The sequence below is a fragment of the Archocentrus centrarchus genome, chromosome 9 (genome assembly GCF_007364275.1).
Source record: "Archocentrus centrarchus isolate MPI-CPG fArcCen1 chromosome 9, fArcCen1, whole genome shotgun sequence".
Lineage (NCBI taxonomy): Eukaryota > Metazoa > Chordata > Actinopteri > Cichliformes > Cichlidae > Archocentrus > Archocentrus centrarchus.
The window spans coordinates 15,491,840-15,508,837 of NC_044354.1; the positions used below are offsets into that span (position 1 = coordinate 15,491,840).

The window sequence follows — 16,998 nt, forward strand, 5'->3', positions numbered from 1 at the left end:
AGGTTATTTACACAAAACAAACCTATTCACATTATGAAACAGTTTAAAAAGTGCCACAGTGTATGTTTGGAGACACAAACTCCATCTAAAACTTTGTGGTGACAAACAAAACAACAACAACAACAAAACTTGAATAGTAATTTGTTGAGTAATTATACAATGGTTGCTTTTGATTTCAATGCGTTATCAGTGCACTTACTAACCATATCTGTCAGAAAGGAATTGAATAAACAGGGTAAAATTACTAAACATTTACAAAAACAGTAAAAAATTGTCACATTTTCTTCAAAATTATAACATTTCCCACATTTCATTTCTCCTTCCATAAAAAGTACAAGTAGATATCACATAGGTATCCCTTTATTTTTTTAATTAAGAGTGTCTATTTAAATTTTACCCAATTACACATGTAATTTGCATTGCAGAAAAATTATTTTAAATTGAGTTTTATGTGGTTTCTTGCTTCTAACAACACACAAACCTATACATTAGTTTTAGAGGAATCATCTCTTCTACCTTATTCTGCAACATTTTAAGAGTCCATCATGGCCTGTAAACTCTTCAGTGTGTGAGGCTGCTAATGGAGCCAGCTGTCCTTGGTAAACTCGGGCACCTCCAGCACCATGCCGAGCTCCAGGCTGCCAGGCAACTCCAGGGCCAGAGCAGGTTGGCATGGCTGGGTGAAACTCTGTCTGAAGGCCCCTAATAACTGACCGCTTTGGGCATTGTAGAAAGACAGACGGCCAAGCTGGTAATCCAGGAGAGTACCCACTCGGTCAGACATCTCAGTCACAAACACGCTGGACTGAATGTCATTGTGGAGTAACTGATACCTGCAACTGGAAGGACAGAGAGGGAGAAAGGTAGAAGTTAAAGTGAGAAGTATCACAGCAATGGAAGAAAATTCCTTAAGTTTACCCTGATGGCGAGGGAATACACTGCAAACACCAGGACAGGCTGTTTTCTCCCAGTGAGCTGCTTCCGTTGCCTGCGCTGTATGCCACTCCGAGCCTGTAGGCCATACTTTGTGACACATTGGTTTCCCAGTAGTAGATCCCTCGTGCTGGCAGCAACTCACCCAGGATGGATGGACACCTATGGGACACACTGCTTGTTTAAAAAAAAAAAAAAAAGTTTTTCTAATAGGGACTACTGGATGTGTTTTTGGGTTACACTTACTGTGTGGCTGTGAGTGAGGCAGTTTTGTGCGCATCCTGGGAATAGTGCAGAGTGGTCTGGTTCTCGGAGAGTTGCAGAGCAGGATGAGCTGATGCTTTCAGCAGGTGGAACCTCGTCCCTGAAGACAGAAGTAACAGAGAGTATGAAAACACAAGCATAGGAGCAGAAATTATGTGCTGTACTTGTACAGTTGTGGTCTGAAGTTTGGATACATTCACCATGGGCATGAATCCTATGGTAATTTGGGGCTTTTCATGATTTCTTTGAACTGTTCTTTTTTCCAGGGAGGAATGATTGTACAGCATACATCTTTAATGACTTTAAAAAACAAGAATTGGGTGCACAGGTTTGAATTTATTTTGGATTTTCTGTAATGCACACAGGATCAAAAGTATACATACATAAAGGCTCAAATATATACACAAACTCAAATCTTTTAATAAGTGGTACTGAAGGTTTTACAGTGTCTTAACTTGACAAGGCCAAGGCCTATTAACTTCTTATTGACTACAACTGGTAGTTTTTCTTTGCCAGCATAAAAAGGATTTGTTTGACAGGGTTGACTAATACTCAGAGCAATGGGAAAGTCCAAGGAACTCAGTGAAGATCTAAGAAGGTGAACTGTAGATTTACACAAATTGGGGAAGTCTCTTGGAACAACTGTAGATTCCAAGATCAGTATTTCAAACAATTGTACATAAGAACAATTTATTCATATGTGTCACCACTTTGCCAGGGCCTAAAAGAAGACCTAAACTATCATCCTCACAACCCAGGAACCACTAAGGCTCAAGCCTGCCGTGAATTGGAAACTGCTGGAAGACCAGTGTCACTGTCCACAATGAAACAAGTTTTACTAGAAGCCTTTGCTCCAAAGCCGACATCGTCAAGCTCGACTGAAATTTGCAGTTGCCCACACGGACAAACCAATTACCTCCTGGAGGAAAGTTTTATGGTCAGATGAGACAAAGATTGAGCTGTTTGGCTACAATAACAAGAAGTATGTTTGAAAGGTGAAGTTTTCAAACCTAAGAACACTGTACCAGCTGTTAAGCATGGTGGTGGTAGCAATATGCGCTGGGGCTGTTTTCCTGCCAGTGGTACTGGCACGTTGCACAAAGAGGATGGAATAATAAAGAGGACTAGCTCCAAAATCTTCAACTTCACCGTAAATCAAACGCTAGATGATTCAAACTTGGACAGAGCTGGGTGTTCCAACAGGACAATGATGCCAAACACACATCGCAACTGGGTTTGGAATGAAGCAGACTAATCTAAAGCTTCTGGTATGGCCTTTCCAAAGCCCCGATCTCAACCCTACTGCAAATTTGAGGACTTGCTTTAAAGCCAGGTCAATGCCAGGAAACCATCCAATTTTAACAAACCAATTCTGCCAAGAAGAGTGACCAAATATCCAGGGAGAATTATGCCAGAAGCTTGTTGATGACTACCAAAATAAAATCAAATTAAAACCAAATTAAAATCCAAAATAAATTCATGCATCAAATTCCTTTTTTAAAGTCATCACAGATGTATGCTGTACAATCATTCCACCCTGGAAAAAGAACAGTTCAAAGAAATCATTAAGACCAGAATTACCACTCCAACAACGAGTGTATGTAAACTTCTGACCACGACTGTACATGCCTTTAGATTTTTAAAAATGGTTTGTGAAGTGTGCGTTCTTCATACCTTTTGTGGAAATGAGTGCAGCCTCGCTCTGTTCGCTGGCACCAGCTTCATTCACGGCTTTGATGTAAAACAGGTAATTCTCATTGGGTTGCAGGATAACCTTTTGTTCACAGGTTTTAATACCTGATATGGATCTAGGAGTCACATCAGCAAAAATATATGCACATGTATACATTATGAACCTTTTTATGTAAACATTTTGTACAGTACTATGTGTCAGTGGACCTTCCCGTCTGGTTAACACCCACCTGAGCCCTTCTCCTTCCAGTTCGTACTGTCGGCAGTACTCCAAAGTGTAACTCTGTCCTGGACTCTCTTTTGCTGAGCTCCACCTCAGAGTAGCTGAATCCCACAGGATGGTGCAACGCTCTGTGTCAATCACTGGCACTGATGGAGCTGCCAGAGAGATAACCATAATGTAAAATACACCTTTGGCTTTGCAGGACAACCTTTTCCTGATTCTTCTGTAAACTGCAAACAGTCAAATTGCTTCCAAGCATAGTGTCCTAATGTAGTAGAAGTGAAATCACCTCTAACTGGCCATTCAAAATCAATCTAAACTCTTTCAAGCATATCAGGAAATGTGAAAATTATACTTAAATTTTTTTATTAGACAACTTAGTTATATTGTTGAAAGTTTAGTGTGCAGACTGACCGGTTCTGAAGGTAAGTCTCTCGCTGGGCAGAGAGCAGCCTGTATAGTTGACAGCCATCACCCACACTTTGTACAGCTTGTCAGATTCTAGTTCCTCCAGAACACAGTAACTCTCCTTCACTGTTACACGATATTCTTCTGACACAGCTGTGGACAACAGCAATACAGGTATGCAACACCTCAGATGTAACCCTGAAGATGACCATCTCCTTACAATTTATATTTAAAAAAAATCTAATTTGTTGACTGTTGAACAGCATTATTTAAAAAAGATCTACAAGATCTCCTGAAAGTATTTACTTCCTTGTGGGTCTTCCATGCAGTAGACCTGGAAGCAGTCTATGACATCTCCAGGGTTGACTTTCCAGTAAACAGTGACACTGGTGCTGGTGGCTGAGCCTGGCTCCTGCGGCTGCAATGTAGGCCTCTGAGGCACTGAGGAACACACCGGGAAGCTTTAGGCCACATAGATCACATGACACCGAGAGATCTGCAAACATACGGTACATTCACAGCAGATGTACCTGGGATTCCCTTGCGCTGTGCGAGGTTTGAGCTCGAAGTATTGGCCTTGGCATAGTCCTCAAACACCAGCAGTCCCTTGGGGCCCAGCTCCATTGATGAGGCTGAGTCCAGAGCTGCGTTGAGTCTGACCATAAAACCACAATGGAAATCAGAATGGAAAATGTGAACTGTGACATCTGCTCAACTGACTTTATCAGCCAGTTTCCCAGACATGGATTAAGCCTAGTCCTAAAACCAAAAGAAAAATTCTGTTAGATCTCCATTATAAATACTAGATACAATCCATGCTGGGAAACTCAGCCTATATGCTGTGTTTCTATGCTGTGGGAAATGGGTGGAGTGAAAATTCACACATGCATTTCAATATCCAACATACTGACAATACTCCATAGGTTATGGTTCTGCAGGTCAAGCAGCATGCTGAACTGGTTACCACTAAAGTGTTGTTATATAGTTATTAGGAAATCCCACAAGCTCACACTCACTGAAAGCAAATTACCTTGCATGAATGTCTTCAGATGACTGGTGGGGGAGCAGATGGAAGAAGAATTTACCAGAAATTTGACACAAACCCTGATGATCAATCACTGGCCAAACATAATACCACTGATTTTGAGATGCTTCAGGACTCACCCGTGCCTCAGTCTCAGCCTCTCTGGTTGTGGTCTCCAGAATGGCCTTGGCAGAGTCAATACTCTCCTGGAAGGAGACAATCTGATCATACAGCTGCTCCAGCTTGGTCTTCTTCTCCTCTTCCATGCTAATCGACATGTTATTGTACTGCTCCATCACCAGGGCCATCATCTCCTTGTTCTGCGCCTGCATTGCTGCCTCGGTCTCTATGAACTGATCCTGAGCAAGATTGACATCAAAGAGAGACTGTTGACCGAACTCTACTGTGAGCTAATAGTGCTGCTGACAGGGACTAAAGCATGTTTTACCTCTACAGAATTGTAGGCCATCTCGAGCTCTGACACCAAGTCCTCAATGTTCTCTGACCTCTCCTGAAGCTCTGAGATCCAGCCATTCAGTGTCTCCTGTTCAACAAGCACTTGGAGGTAAAATATCAATTGTATGCATTCTGATTCAAATTAACTAAAATTAACTAAAAAATGAAAGGAACACTTTAAAACACATCAGATCCCAATCGGAAGCAAAAAAATCAAGCTGTATATTTGTACTGATATGGACTGGGTAATATATTAGGAACGAAAGGAGCCACATCGTTTGATAGAAATAAAAATGATCAACCTACAGACACCCCAAAAGACACCCTAAAAATCAAAGTGAGTCCATTTTCATTTAAATATCATTGCAACAACTCAAAATGACACCCAGTAGTTTGTATGGCTCCCAAGTGCTTGTATGCCTGACTGACGACATTGGGGCATGCTCCCAATGAGGGGATGGATGTTGTTCAGGAGGATCTCCTCCCAGATTGGGGACCAGGGCAGGTGGACTTGCCAATTCTGGTATTCTATGGTAAATGCCAATCAGCCTCCACAGTGCCAGGCAGTGAGCACAGGGCCCAGAAGAGGACATCGGGCCCTCAGGCCACCCTCATGAAGTCTGTTTCTGATTCTGATTCTTTGGTTAAAGACATTCACACCAGTGGCCCACTGGAGGTCATTTTGTAGGGTTCTGGCAGTTCTCATCTTGTACCTCCTTGGACAAAGAAGCAGATACCGGTCCTGCTGATGGGTTAAGGACCTTCAATTGCTTTCCCAGAGTAACTATCTCCTCCATCTCCAGCTCCTCTCCTCTGTGCTGGTAGACACAGCAAACCTTTTGGCAATGGCACTCCGCCATCCTGGAGGAGTTGGACTACTTGTGCAACCTCATGCTACCAGTAGTGACACTGATCCTAGCCAAATGCAAAAGTAGTGAAAAAATAGAAAAAAAAACAAAACACAAATGGCTTCCCCCTGTAAAACCATTCATGTTTTGGGTTACCCATTAACTTCAAAGGAGTTGAAACTGACTAACAACCCTCTCTGCTATCCATCCATCCATGACAAACACACTCACACACATATGGGCAATTTAGTGTAGCCAATTAACCTAACCCCAGTAAGTGCACGTCTTTGGAATGTGGGAGGAAACCCACACAAGCACGGGGAGAACATGCAAACTCCACACAGAGAGAGAGAGGGAGAGGCCTGGGCCAAGGTGGAATTGAACCCAGGCCTTCTAGATGGTCTAACTATGAGGCAGCAGTGCTAACCACTGCACCACCGTGCTGCCCAAGAGTTCCTTTAATTTTTTTTTGAGCAGTGTGTAATTAGTGAAATATTTTGCATATGGTGTTGAAGCTGAACCAAGCTTCTCTCAGACTTTGAAACTATCAAAGTGGGAAGATTACAAAGTTTGAAATCAAATGTAGCAGAAAAGTGAGACTCCAGAGCTCTTTGTGGGCTGGTATCCCAGCCAGTATATCACAGAAGGTGTTTCATCTTTCACAGGTGATGAAAACAAAAGAAAACATCACTGAAAAAAAAAGTAACATCCCCAACATTATTAACCAACTCAAAACAACCTGTTTTTCTTTTCACTCAAGATAACAGGGAAAAAAACATGTTTCTACTGTGAATTTATTAAGTGGGTCAAACCTTCTCACTTTCTCTGTTGAATTCTTCACCTTTTTAAAAGATTAAACAAATCCCTCCTGCTAGTTGTTACTATTAGGAGTGATAAAACAGGTTCATCTTGAATTTAAAAAAGGAGCTTCAAGGAGAGTCATTAGAGAAGCTATTCCAGGAAGAAGAGCGATGGAGATCCCCTGTCACCACTCGAGCACAAACAGCTCACATTTAACTAGGTCAAGCTGTGGTCACTGATCGCTCCCTGCTCTCTCCTCCTTGACACTGACTGCCTCACTGCTAAGAGTCAGAACAGGTGTGTGAGTGTGTGTGAGGGAGAATGTGTGAACATACCTGCACACACCCCTGGGCCAATTTCACAAAGACAGATTTTGCCTTACTAACAGCCAGACTTTAGCTAGATGTCTAAATGTATTAATTTTTTTCTGTTCAGCTCCAGCAAGAAACTTGACTTCCTTGAGGAATTAGCAATCATGGCCACACTAAATGTTCAAAGGAGTTATTGTGATCTTGAAAGGTTTTTTTTTCTTCTCACTGTTGGCTCCATAATATGAAACCACAAACCACCCTGACATCTTAGTTCTAAATTAGTCTGAGGATCAGCTGGCTAACTTTTTATGCTTTTTATGCAGTCTTTATTTTCTTAAACTGTCTGCTAAGAATTCCTCATCTAAGAGTGAATTTCTACAGAGCGGTTTAAAATGTCTTTGAGAAATGGGCCACCATGCATGAAGAAGTGAAGCAGTGTGCTGTGATTTCCAGCTCTCACAGATTTCCTAAGTTCCTTCGATGAACATGCCAGGATCAATTTTCTCCTTTGAGGAGCGCTTGAATATTCTGCACTTCTTGGTGCTGAAGTCAGACTTACGTTATAGCTTTGCTCTTTTGATCTTTGTCTTGTTTACTGTCTACAGCTGTCAATACTTCACATGAATATGGCAGATCACACATCCTCAAGACCTGGTTCAAATATCAGCTGGAAATTACGTTTGATCGTTCTTACATTGTTCCAACTTTCTCTTGATTTAAGTGCCAGAACTTTTCATATTTCAAATACATCTCTCGTCTCTCATGTCTCATGTCTCAGACATATCCTGTCAGACCTCTGAGAAACCAAAATAACTTACCTACTGGTGAAGCATGTGTCTCTAGGAGTTTTCTCTAGTTGTTGCAATACGGCATGTTTCGAACCTGCAGGTAACGTTTCATTTCCTTATGTGCCATGATGTGATTTTGGATTTGATACATGATTTGTGTTCTACTTCTATATCTTGCCCTTTGAATATAAAAATATTTCTTTGTGCTTCTGAGTTTATCTTGGTTCCTTGTTTTATGATGTTGGTTCCCTTTCCTTTCCAGTCTGGCCGGGTCTCGTCTGTTTTCTTTCCTTTGCATCTCCTGTGTGAAGTCAGTCTCGTCTCCGTGTTTGTTTACCTTTCTGTCTTTGTGTCAAGTTCGGCTGTCTCAGTCTTGATCTCTGTTTCCTGTTTTGTTTTGACAGTCTTCTGCATCCCTTGTCTCATCTTCTATGAGTTGTTCCAGCTGTGCTCCCACCTGTTTCCTCCTGCCTTGTTACCTCTTGTGTATATATGCCTCAGCTTTCCTCTGTTCTTTGTCACGTCATCCCCAGATGGCTGTGTCCTCCCTTGTAGTCGGTTTTCCCACACGAGTCTTAGTTTTGAAATACTTGATCCTGACCTGCTTTAGTTTGTATTTGGTAAAATCTCATCAATAAAACTGCTTTTTGAGTTTTCCGAGTCCTGTATTTTGGGTCCAACTCCTGCCTGCCACACAGCCTGTGTCATGGCGTGTGTGTGGCAGGCAGGATTGGACCCCAGGATGCAGACTCACAAAAACAGGACTTAGAGGATTTATTGGGAAAACATAACAGGAACCAGAACACAGCTAGACAGGGGCTGGACAGATGCCAAAACTAAACTAAAGGAACTACAGAGAAGGAACATACACAACGAGGGAACACTGAAGATGACGCGACAAGAAACAGATGAACACTGAGGGCTTAAATACACAGCAGGTAATCAGGGCAAGAGGAAACAGCAGTGAGCAACAGGTGAAGCAAATGAAACTAATAACAGGGGTTAGCAAAACTAGACACAAAGCACAGGGAACACAAGACTGTCAAAATAATACAGGAAGTGACTAACCAAGGTGCACGCAGACTACATACGGGGAACTGGCACACAGACACGGGGCAGAGACGCAGACTAGTCACAACACTAGGAATAACTCAACATGAAAACACAGGAGGTCAGGGACAAGACATCAGGACAAAACAGACAAGACCATGGAGCAGGGGAGACAGAGACAAAGGGAACAAGATCATCCAAACACACCGGGAATTAAACACTCAGGGAAAATAAACTAAAAAACACAAAACGCTGGGCAGACGGCCCAGGACCATGACAGCCTGCCCTTGACATTATCTGATGCCGACCCTGGGCTGACCCAGAGGGACGGCAATGCAGAAAAGTGTGTGTGTGTGTGTGTGAGAACAGATCACATATCAGCTTCTACGTGATGATGTCCACTGATCAAAACAGAGTATTGCATCACAACGAGTCAATGTGCTTGGCTGCAGCCATCCAGCTGCCTGAGAAGCAGCGGCTCGTTGGCATGAATGGAAATGTTATGGCTGACTAATTTAAGACCAGTTTATGATAAACTAATGCCAGTAAAATGTTTATGATGTGTGCTGCAATAAAGCTGGTGAAGTGTATGATAATGAGCTGCTATTTGAGTGCAGCATGCAGTCAGTCACGAGAACTGTTTTTGTGCTGTTTCAGCAGCCACATGTTCAAATGATGAAACATCTGGGAGTTCTCCTCTGTTTAGTTCATCATGTTGTGTAATTTTTTGTATTGCACTCTGTGTTGTAGTCTGGGTGGTCGAAGAGGAAGGCTTTGTTTTCAGGAATTAGGAAATGTAGGCTGTAGAGCGCAAAACCAGTTACAGGTTCTTTTAGACCAGCTTAGGTGAGACTAATTACATCAGCATTAGATGTAGGATGTGAGCTCTGAATGGATTAAATAGAGGACTTTCACCTGCCTCTGCCTACCCCAGCCTGTAGTATAGTAGGGACTTCCTGTGTGGTTAGAATATATTTTTCAAACACCATAATCTCCTGTTCTTAAGACAACAGACTTTTTGTTAAAAATATAAATCCCAGGCCTGAAATAATCTAATTTAAAAATGCACCGTTCCAGCTATTCACAGTACTAGTTCAACATGCTGAAAACACTCCAGAATAACAGGAGTGGTTTCTTTTTAAGGTCCTTGAGAATACATTACACAGCACGTGGTCAATATTAGATTACCTTGATTTCCTCATAGGCTGTGTCCACAGCAGTCACATCATGGCTGTGATGCTCTCCAGACATGCAGTCTTTCTCTGACAGCAGGCATCCACAGGTCAGACAGAACCAGTCCATCCCTTGCAGCTCAGCAGCCAGCTGGGCTTGCTTTTCCTCCTCTGCATCGATTATTTCATAGTCAGCCTCAATCAGCTCTTCTTCTGGGAAATAATCTACCTTCTCTACCTCCATCTCTTCTTCCTCTTTTTTCTTTAGACTAGGCTCAGGTAAAAATAGCCCACCTACATCTCGCTGTATTTCAGGTTCTGGCATCTCTTTTGCATCCTGTTCAGATATTACCTCATATTCCATCTCGATATCAGGCACGGGCTCTTCAAATCCCCCATCTTGCTCCATCTTTTGCTCAACATCCTCTCTGTGCAGATCAACACATGGAGCTAGATCTTCTTTAATAATGCTTGTTTCTTCCATCTCGTGGATCTCTGCCTTTTGCTCTGCATCTGTCTGTTCAAGCTGTGCGTCCTCTCTGCGCAGTCCAGATGAATTCTCTTGTGATGAAAAGATGACTTTGTCTTTTTCCAGGTCCCTCTGCATCTCCTGCTCCTCTGAGTTAACTTCCTCCATGGGTGCAGATGTTGCATAGTCCGTGTGAAAATCATTCCTGGTTTGTTCTTTTTCTTCTACAGACGTTTCTGGTTCTACTTCAACTTGAGGTTCCATCTTTGTTTCTTCTACTAGTGCCTGAAGTTCACCTGTAGAATCAGGCTCTGGGATAGGAACTGTATCCTTCTCTGACCACTGACTGATCTCTATATCCATCTCTACAGCTTGTCCTTTGGGGACGAGGAGGATTAGGTCATCACCTACAGTCACTATGTCCTGAACCAAAGTCCTAGTAGTCTCTGCAGGTATTTTAGAGTCTCTTTTGTCTGATTTACCATCAGTCATGTCTTGTTGCTGCTTATCAGCTTCATGATGTTTCTCATCTGAATCTGTCATGACAACTTGTGACACAGGTTTGGTTACTTCATTGGAAGGTTCAGTTGTAACCTCCAGCTCCTGCTCAGCAACCACAGCTTTTTTACTCAACATGTCCTCAGGAGTAGTTTCCTCTGTGAGAGATTCATGTTCTTCTGGAACATCTGCTGTCTGAACACTTCCTACCTCCTGAAGATCAACATGAACTTGGGTTTGAATCTCTTTTTCATTCACTGCTTTTTCCATTATCTCCACAATTGTGTGCACTGCAGCATCACAGTCAGTGATAACTTCAATAGGTGCAACATCTGCTGCCTCTTTTGGCTCCACTGCTGATGTTTCAGCTGATGTGTCTTCCGTTTGACAGGACGGTTCAGTCAGGGTGAGCATTTCCTGTCTCACAGTCTCAGGTTCTTTCACTTCAGCTAAGGCCTCTGCCGTGGTTACTAGTTCCTCATCAGCAGCCACTATCTTAGTGTCAGAAACAACCTCCTCAGACAAACTCCTGGTTTCTGCTTGGACTTCAGATTTCGTGATTGCAGGAGGCACCTTGCTGCTTACGGTTGCTGTCACTGCTGTTTCATCTGCATGCACTACAAGCGCTTCATTGGTCTTTTCTGGCACTCGATGCTCCTCACAGCCATGCCCAGTTTCGGTACAGCTTTCCTCACACTTTTTTTCTTCTTCTCTCTGATGGCCCTCACTCTGCTGGGTTTGATCTGCTTTACAGTCCACCTGGTGAGTTTCAGCAAGCGGCTTTTCTGTGGTGCAGTCAGAATACTCGGTCTTGTCTGTTCCTTCTTCATGAGTCACTCGTTGATCTCCCATTTGCTTCTCCAGTGGTTTTGACTCCTGATGTAAATCTTCAGAGGTCACTCTTATAGCCTGCTCCTGAGTCTCCTTGGAGAGTTGCAGTTCTTCTGTTTCTTTTTCTGTTTCCCTATCTATTTCTCTTTTCTCTTCAAGCGCTGCTGAGTGTAAATCTTCACTCCTATCTCCAACACTGAACTCCTGCTTCTCTGGTTCCTCCTTCTTTGCCTTTTCCTTCTTTTCTTCTTCTGCTACTCTTATTAGACATCCTGTCATTTCAAACTTATTCTGTGGCCACATCATCCTTCCTTCCCCCTCACTGGCCACTGATTCTGGTTGAATATGCACTGTAGGAGTTTCGTCTTTTAAAATGAATTTCTCCAGGTACCCATCTGCCTCCTCTGAATCTGACAAACATCTCACGTATGACTTCTCAGATGCCACACTCTCTGCCTCAGAGTACTCCTCGTCACTGTTTCTCCTCTCACCTACAGCATCCTCATAAAGGTCAGAGTACATGAAGGACATGGCAGTTGGCTCCTCCAGCAGGATCGGGTCAATGATCTTAGGGGGTCCAGGAGAGATAAAGATAGGAGTGAGACTGGTCTCTTCACTCTCAAACAACACTGATCCACTCCCCTTCATTGACCTCTGGCTTTCTCGCCTGCTTCTCAGCCCTCCTCCATGCTCCATCTTGTCCTCTTCTTTCTGACGCAGTGCATCAGCAGGAAGTCCTTCTCCATAGAAGACCTCATCAAGGTGTTCCCCAACTATATCTACATCTGAAACAAACACAAAGGAGTCCTCGGGTGCAGAGGGGCTGCCTGTGGCTAATTCTTTAGCAGGTTTTTGCTTCTCAGCTTGGAATTTTGCCGCAGGCTGTTTAACCTCCTCGTGCAGCTCTGGTGCTTGTTGTCCAGGAGCCACCACATCCAAAAGGGTAAACTTCTCGAAATAGTCGATGTCACTGGTGCTTTCTGTCTGAGTGGGTGTGTGCCCAAGCTCTGTGTCTGCTGATGGCTTAGAAGAATCTTGCTTCGAGGGCTGTAGAGAAATTAAAATCAGCATCTCAAATATTGAATTGTAATACTTAAACCTGCAAATTATACATAATAAAGATTGAAAAATGATTAAAGAGCTCATTATAACTAACTTTTAAACCAATCAGAAAGTACCTCATGATGTTCCAGTATTTCCACCCCCTCTGGCAGGACTTGGTTGTCTTGCAACATCCTATCATGGTGGTTACGGGACTTGATCTTTGGAGTCTGGTCCAGATAAGACAAATTGTCCTGCAGCTCTGTACTCTCCTCCTCATCCACAGTGGGTAGTTTAGAGGGGACTCTAATGTTGAGAATCTCATAACCTTCTGATATCAAACTAAACAGCTGCTGATCTTTGTTTTTGATTTCCTCCAAGTCCGTCTCTGTTTTGCTTTTTTCCGGCTTGACATTGGGAAGCGAAACCTCTGCCATCTCCGGTCTCTCCACTCCAAGAGCTGAAGCTGATCTTGAACTGCCAGGTCGACTCAGCCTGTCCCCCAGCCTGCTGCTTCTTCCTCCAGATCTTGTCCTCCTGCGAACCACTTTCTCCTCATCAAAAACAATGGTAATCTTTCCTGCAGCTCCAGAGCCCTCCATGCTGTAGGCTTCAGAGGTGGAACTCGTCTCAGAGGCCCAGGGAGTAGAGCAGCGGCTAGAGGCCGTCTCCCAAACAATCCCACTGTCCTCGCTTTGAACTGTTACCATCGAGAATGATGGATCCACCATTAGGCACTGGAGTTTGGGCTTCACCGATGGATCCTGGACAACTTCTCGGAGACTGAAGGAGAAAGGAATGGACAGAGTGAGAGGAAGGAGAGCAGGAAGGGCATGACTAAACAGTCTGACTGCAAGAGGAGATCCTTTTGGCACAGCTCATGGAAATATAAGGAGAGGACAGAGCAATGAATCAAATCAAAACATATTTGAACAACGTTTTGCACCACCAAGGCAGCTGAGTTAATCTAAGTTGAAAACACCAGTTAATCTTTCCTCAAGATGATTACTTGAGCTGTGTAGATCTCCAGCATTAGGTCAAGTGTTTGGTGCCAGGCTGATAGTGTGAGTGATGATCTGAAAAAATAATGATCTGATGCTCTCTGAGCTACCCCTCTGGCTATGAATACATCTCGGCCCTCTGCAAGGTGACGTCCCAAAGCGTCATTTATGTAATATTAGAAAAGAGATGCCTAGCCTTCTTGGACACCTCCAACATATCAGTGTCTTACTATTTATGAAATGGCAAGAATAGCTGGAGCAAAAATTAGATGTAAAGCATGGAATGGTGAACAATATAAAATATGAATAAAGCTGCCACAGTGGCACTTCTTTATATGATTATTTAAGGTGTTAGATTAGATTAATGGAGCCCTGCTCATTTATCCTTTCCAGATAGAGGCACAACTTCTCTTTTCCTTTTTTATATCAAAATTATTTGCTGAGAAGCTCAGAAAACAAAAGGCCAACATTTAAAAGACCACCCTAAACAAAAATAATATGAGTCACAATTGAGGTTCTTCAGCACACATTTTTTAAAAAAGCACCTGTTTTGTAATTCTTCCACTTCATCTTCATCATCCTGGCTCATCACATCTGAAGCTTCACACTGAAACTCCTGGAGCTCCGTCATCTCCGAGTACAAACTCTCACATTCCTCCATCTTGGCAATTTCCTCCAAATCTTCTCTTTTCAATTCCAAGTATTGTTTTTTAGAGTCCTCTTGATGTTTTGAGTCACTCTGAATTGGGAGTCGGTCCGCCTGTTTGTGTCATTCTAAGTTGGGAGCCGTCCATCTGACTCAGCGGAGGACAGAAATAGACAGAGCGGGGAGTAAAACGTGGGGAGTCAAGATAGAGAAGGGCAAAGCAATCGGAGAGGGTGGGTATCACTAAAGATTGAGTTAAACACACAAACAGTTAACATTAAGAAGAATTTCAAGTTTCAAAATTTTATAAAAGCAGTGTTTCACAGCACCTTTTTCTGTGCCAGTGGCAGCTGAAAGAGGCAATATGACTTTAAGTTCAAAATCCCCTTCGCCAAGTTAAATATAGACCATGTGCTGAAACACTACCCCTGCCCCCCTGCCCCCCTGCTGCTGGTGGCAACACACACACACACACACACACACACACACACACACACACACACACACACACACACACACACACACACACGTATCTTGTAAGGTAACTACCCCCTGACAGGAACTATACAGGAGTCATAAAACTAGTTGTAATAGGGCGTCAAACCACAGAACAAAAAGCACTCAGCACACTGCTGCCAGAGGAGGCTGCAAAGAGTGTAATACAAAAAGCAGGTTGTAATTTCTCTCAAGATCCATGAATTGTGCACTTAATCTCATAAAGGCTTCTGATAAATGTCTTGGAATTCGATTTTTGATAGATTCTGAATAAATACTATATTGTATAACTGGCTAATAATTGGTTATTCTTAACTTTGGATGGCTGCATCATTTTGCTTTGAAAGTTACCTTAATACATTTCTGTGCAAACGTCTTTGCCAGGAAAATGGAAAATAGATGCAGTGATTTATTGAATCATGTGCAAACATACATGGAATACAGTATGTAAGGCAGAGTTTGTACAGTTCTAACAAACTTGACAGTCAGCATTTGGTATGAGCACCTTTATTCTTCAACACCGCCTTTCAGGCAGCTTTCTTGTAATTTCTTTAAGTAGTTTGCAGGAATAATTCTTCAGGCTTCTTGATGGACATTCAGTGCTCTTTAGATGTTGGCTGCCTTGTCCGCCAAGATGATCCCACACTGCTTCAATAATGTTGGCATTATCCCCAAAACATTGGCAGTGTGTTTGGGATCATTGTCATGATGAAAAATGAAGCCAATCAGATGTTTTCCAGATGGTAGTACATGGTGGATTAAAATCTGTTTTAAAAAGTCTGTACTTTTTCTTTTCATAATTTCATAATTCCATCAATTTTGACAAGATCTCTAACACCACTGGCTGAAATGCAGCCCCAAACCATGACAGAGCCTCCACTGTTTTACAGATGGCTATAGACACTGTTGTACCTCTCTCCTGACCTCCTCCATACATATTGATGATGATTTGAATCAAAGATTTCTCATTTGGATTAATCACTCCATCAGACCGGTTAACATTGATTTTCAGTCCAGTTCTTGTGTAATTTGGCATACCTCAGCCTTTTCTTCCTTAAGAATGGCTTCTTGACAGCCATCCTTCCACTGAGACCATTTCTCAGGAGGCTTCGGTGAACAGTAGATGGATCAGCTAAAGGACCAGATGCACCCTCAGGTCCTGTGTCAGGTCTTTGATTTTTTTTTTTTTTAAGATTTCTTAAAAACATGACTTTTAGATACTGTTTATCTGTTGTAGATAGATTTTTAGCCCTGCCTGTTCTTCTTTTGTTCTCCACTTGTCCAGTTTCCTCAGTTTTTTTAAGGACACTGCACACAGTGCAATTCAATTCAATTCAATTCAATTCAATAACACCAAATCAGACAACAGTCACCTCAGCTAATAGCTCTTCAGAAAATAATTTGTTGGTGCAAAAATGCATTGGTCAAAAAAGTTAAAGGAACACTCTGAAAAACCATCAAATCTCAAGGGGGTGGGGGATCATGCTGGATATACTCCTAATGAGACGACGAATGGGATCCTGGGGGATCTCCTCCCCAATCTGGCTGAGACATCACTGAGCTCTTGGACAGTCTGAGGTGCAACCTGGCGAAGTCGGGTGGACCAAAACGTAATTTCCCAGTGGTGTTCTACTGGATTTAGGTCAGGAGAGCATGGGGACCAGTAACGGTATCAATTCCTTCATCCTTCAGGATCTGCCTGCATGAGGCTAGGCATTGTTGTGCACCAGGAGGAACCCAGGGCCCAGGATATCTAATGGCAGTCAGGATGCTGTTGCCTAGCCTGTAGAGGTCCGTGAGGATATGCCTCATCAAACCATCACGGACCCACCACCAAACCGGTCATGTTGGACAATGTTACAGGCAGCATAATGTTCTTCACGGCTTCTCCCAGACCCTTTCACGTCTGTCACATGTTCTCAGGGTGAACCTGCTCTCAACTGTGAAAAGCACAGGGCACCAGTGGTAGACCTGCCAATTCTGGTATTCTATGGCAAATGCCAATCAGGATACACAGCAATGAGGACAGAGACTAGAGGATGTCAGG

General features: G+C 42.9%; 1 protein-coding gene across 1 annotated transcript; it reads right to left on the bottom strand.

Annotated features, from left to right (window-relative positions):
* Window positions 1-39: 39 nt before the first annotated feature.
* Window positions 40-14,535, bottom strand: cmya5 (cardiomyopathy associated 5). Its single transcript, XM_030738202.1, has 15 exons — window positions 14,356-14,535; window positions 12,947-13,592; window positions 11,964-12,815; window positions 9,987-11,813; window positions 4,993-5,088; window positions 4,685-4,903; window positions 4,551-4,573; window positions 4,051-4,175; window positions 3,827-3,961; window positions 3,527-3,673; window positions 3,120-3,267; window positions 2,872-3,005; window positions 1,180-1,297; window positions 919-1,095; window positions 40-839 (listed from the first exon to the last, which is right to left on the bottom strand). Exons 1-15 carry the CDS (start codon window positions 14,469-14,471, stop codon window positions 578-580), a joined length of 5,025 nt encoding a protein of 1,674 aa, XP_030594062.1. The 5' UTR covers window positions 14,472-14,535; the 3' UTR covers window positions 40-577.
* Between the last annotated feature and the right edge of the window lie 2,463 nt (window positions 14,536-16,998).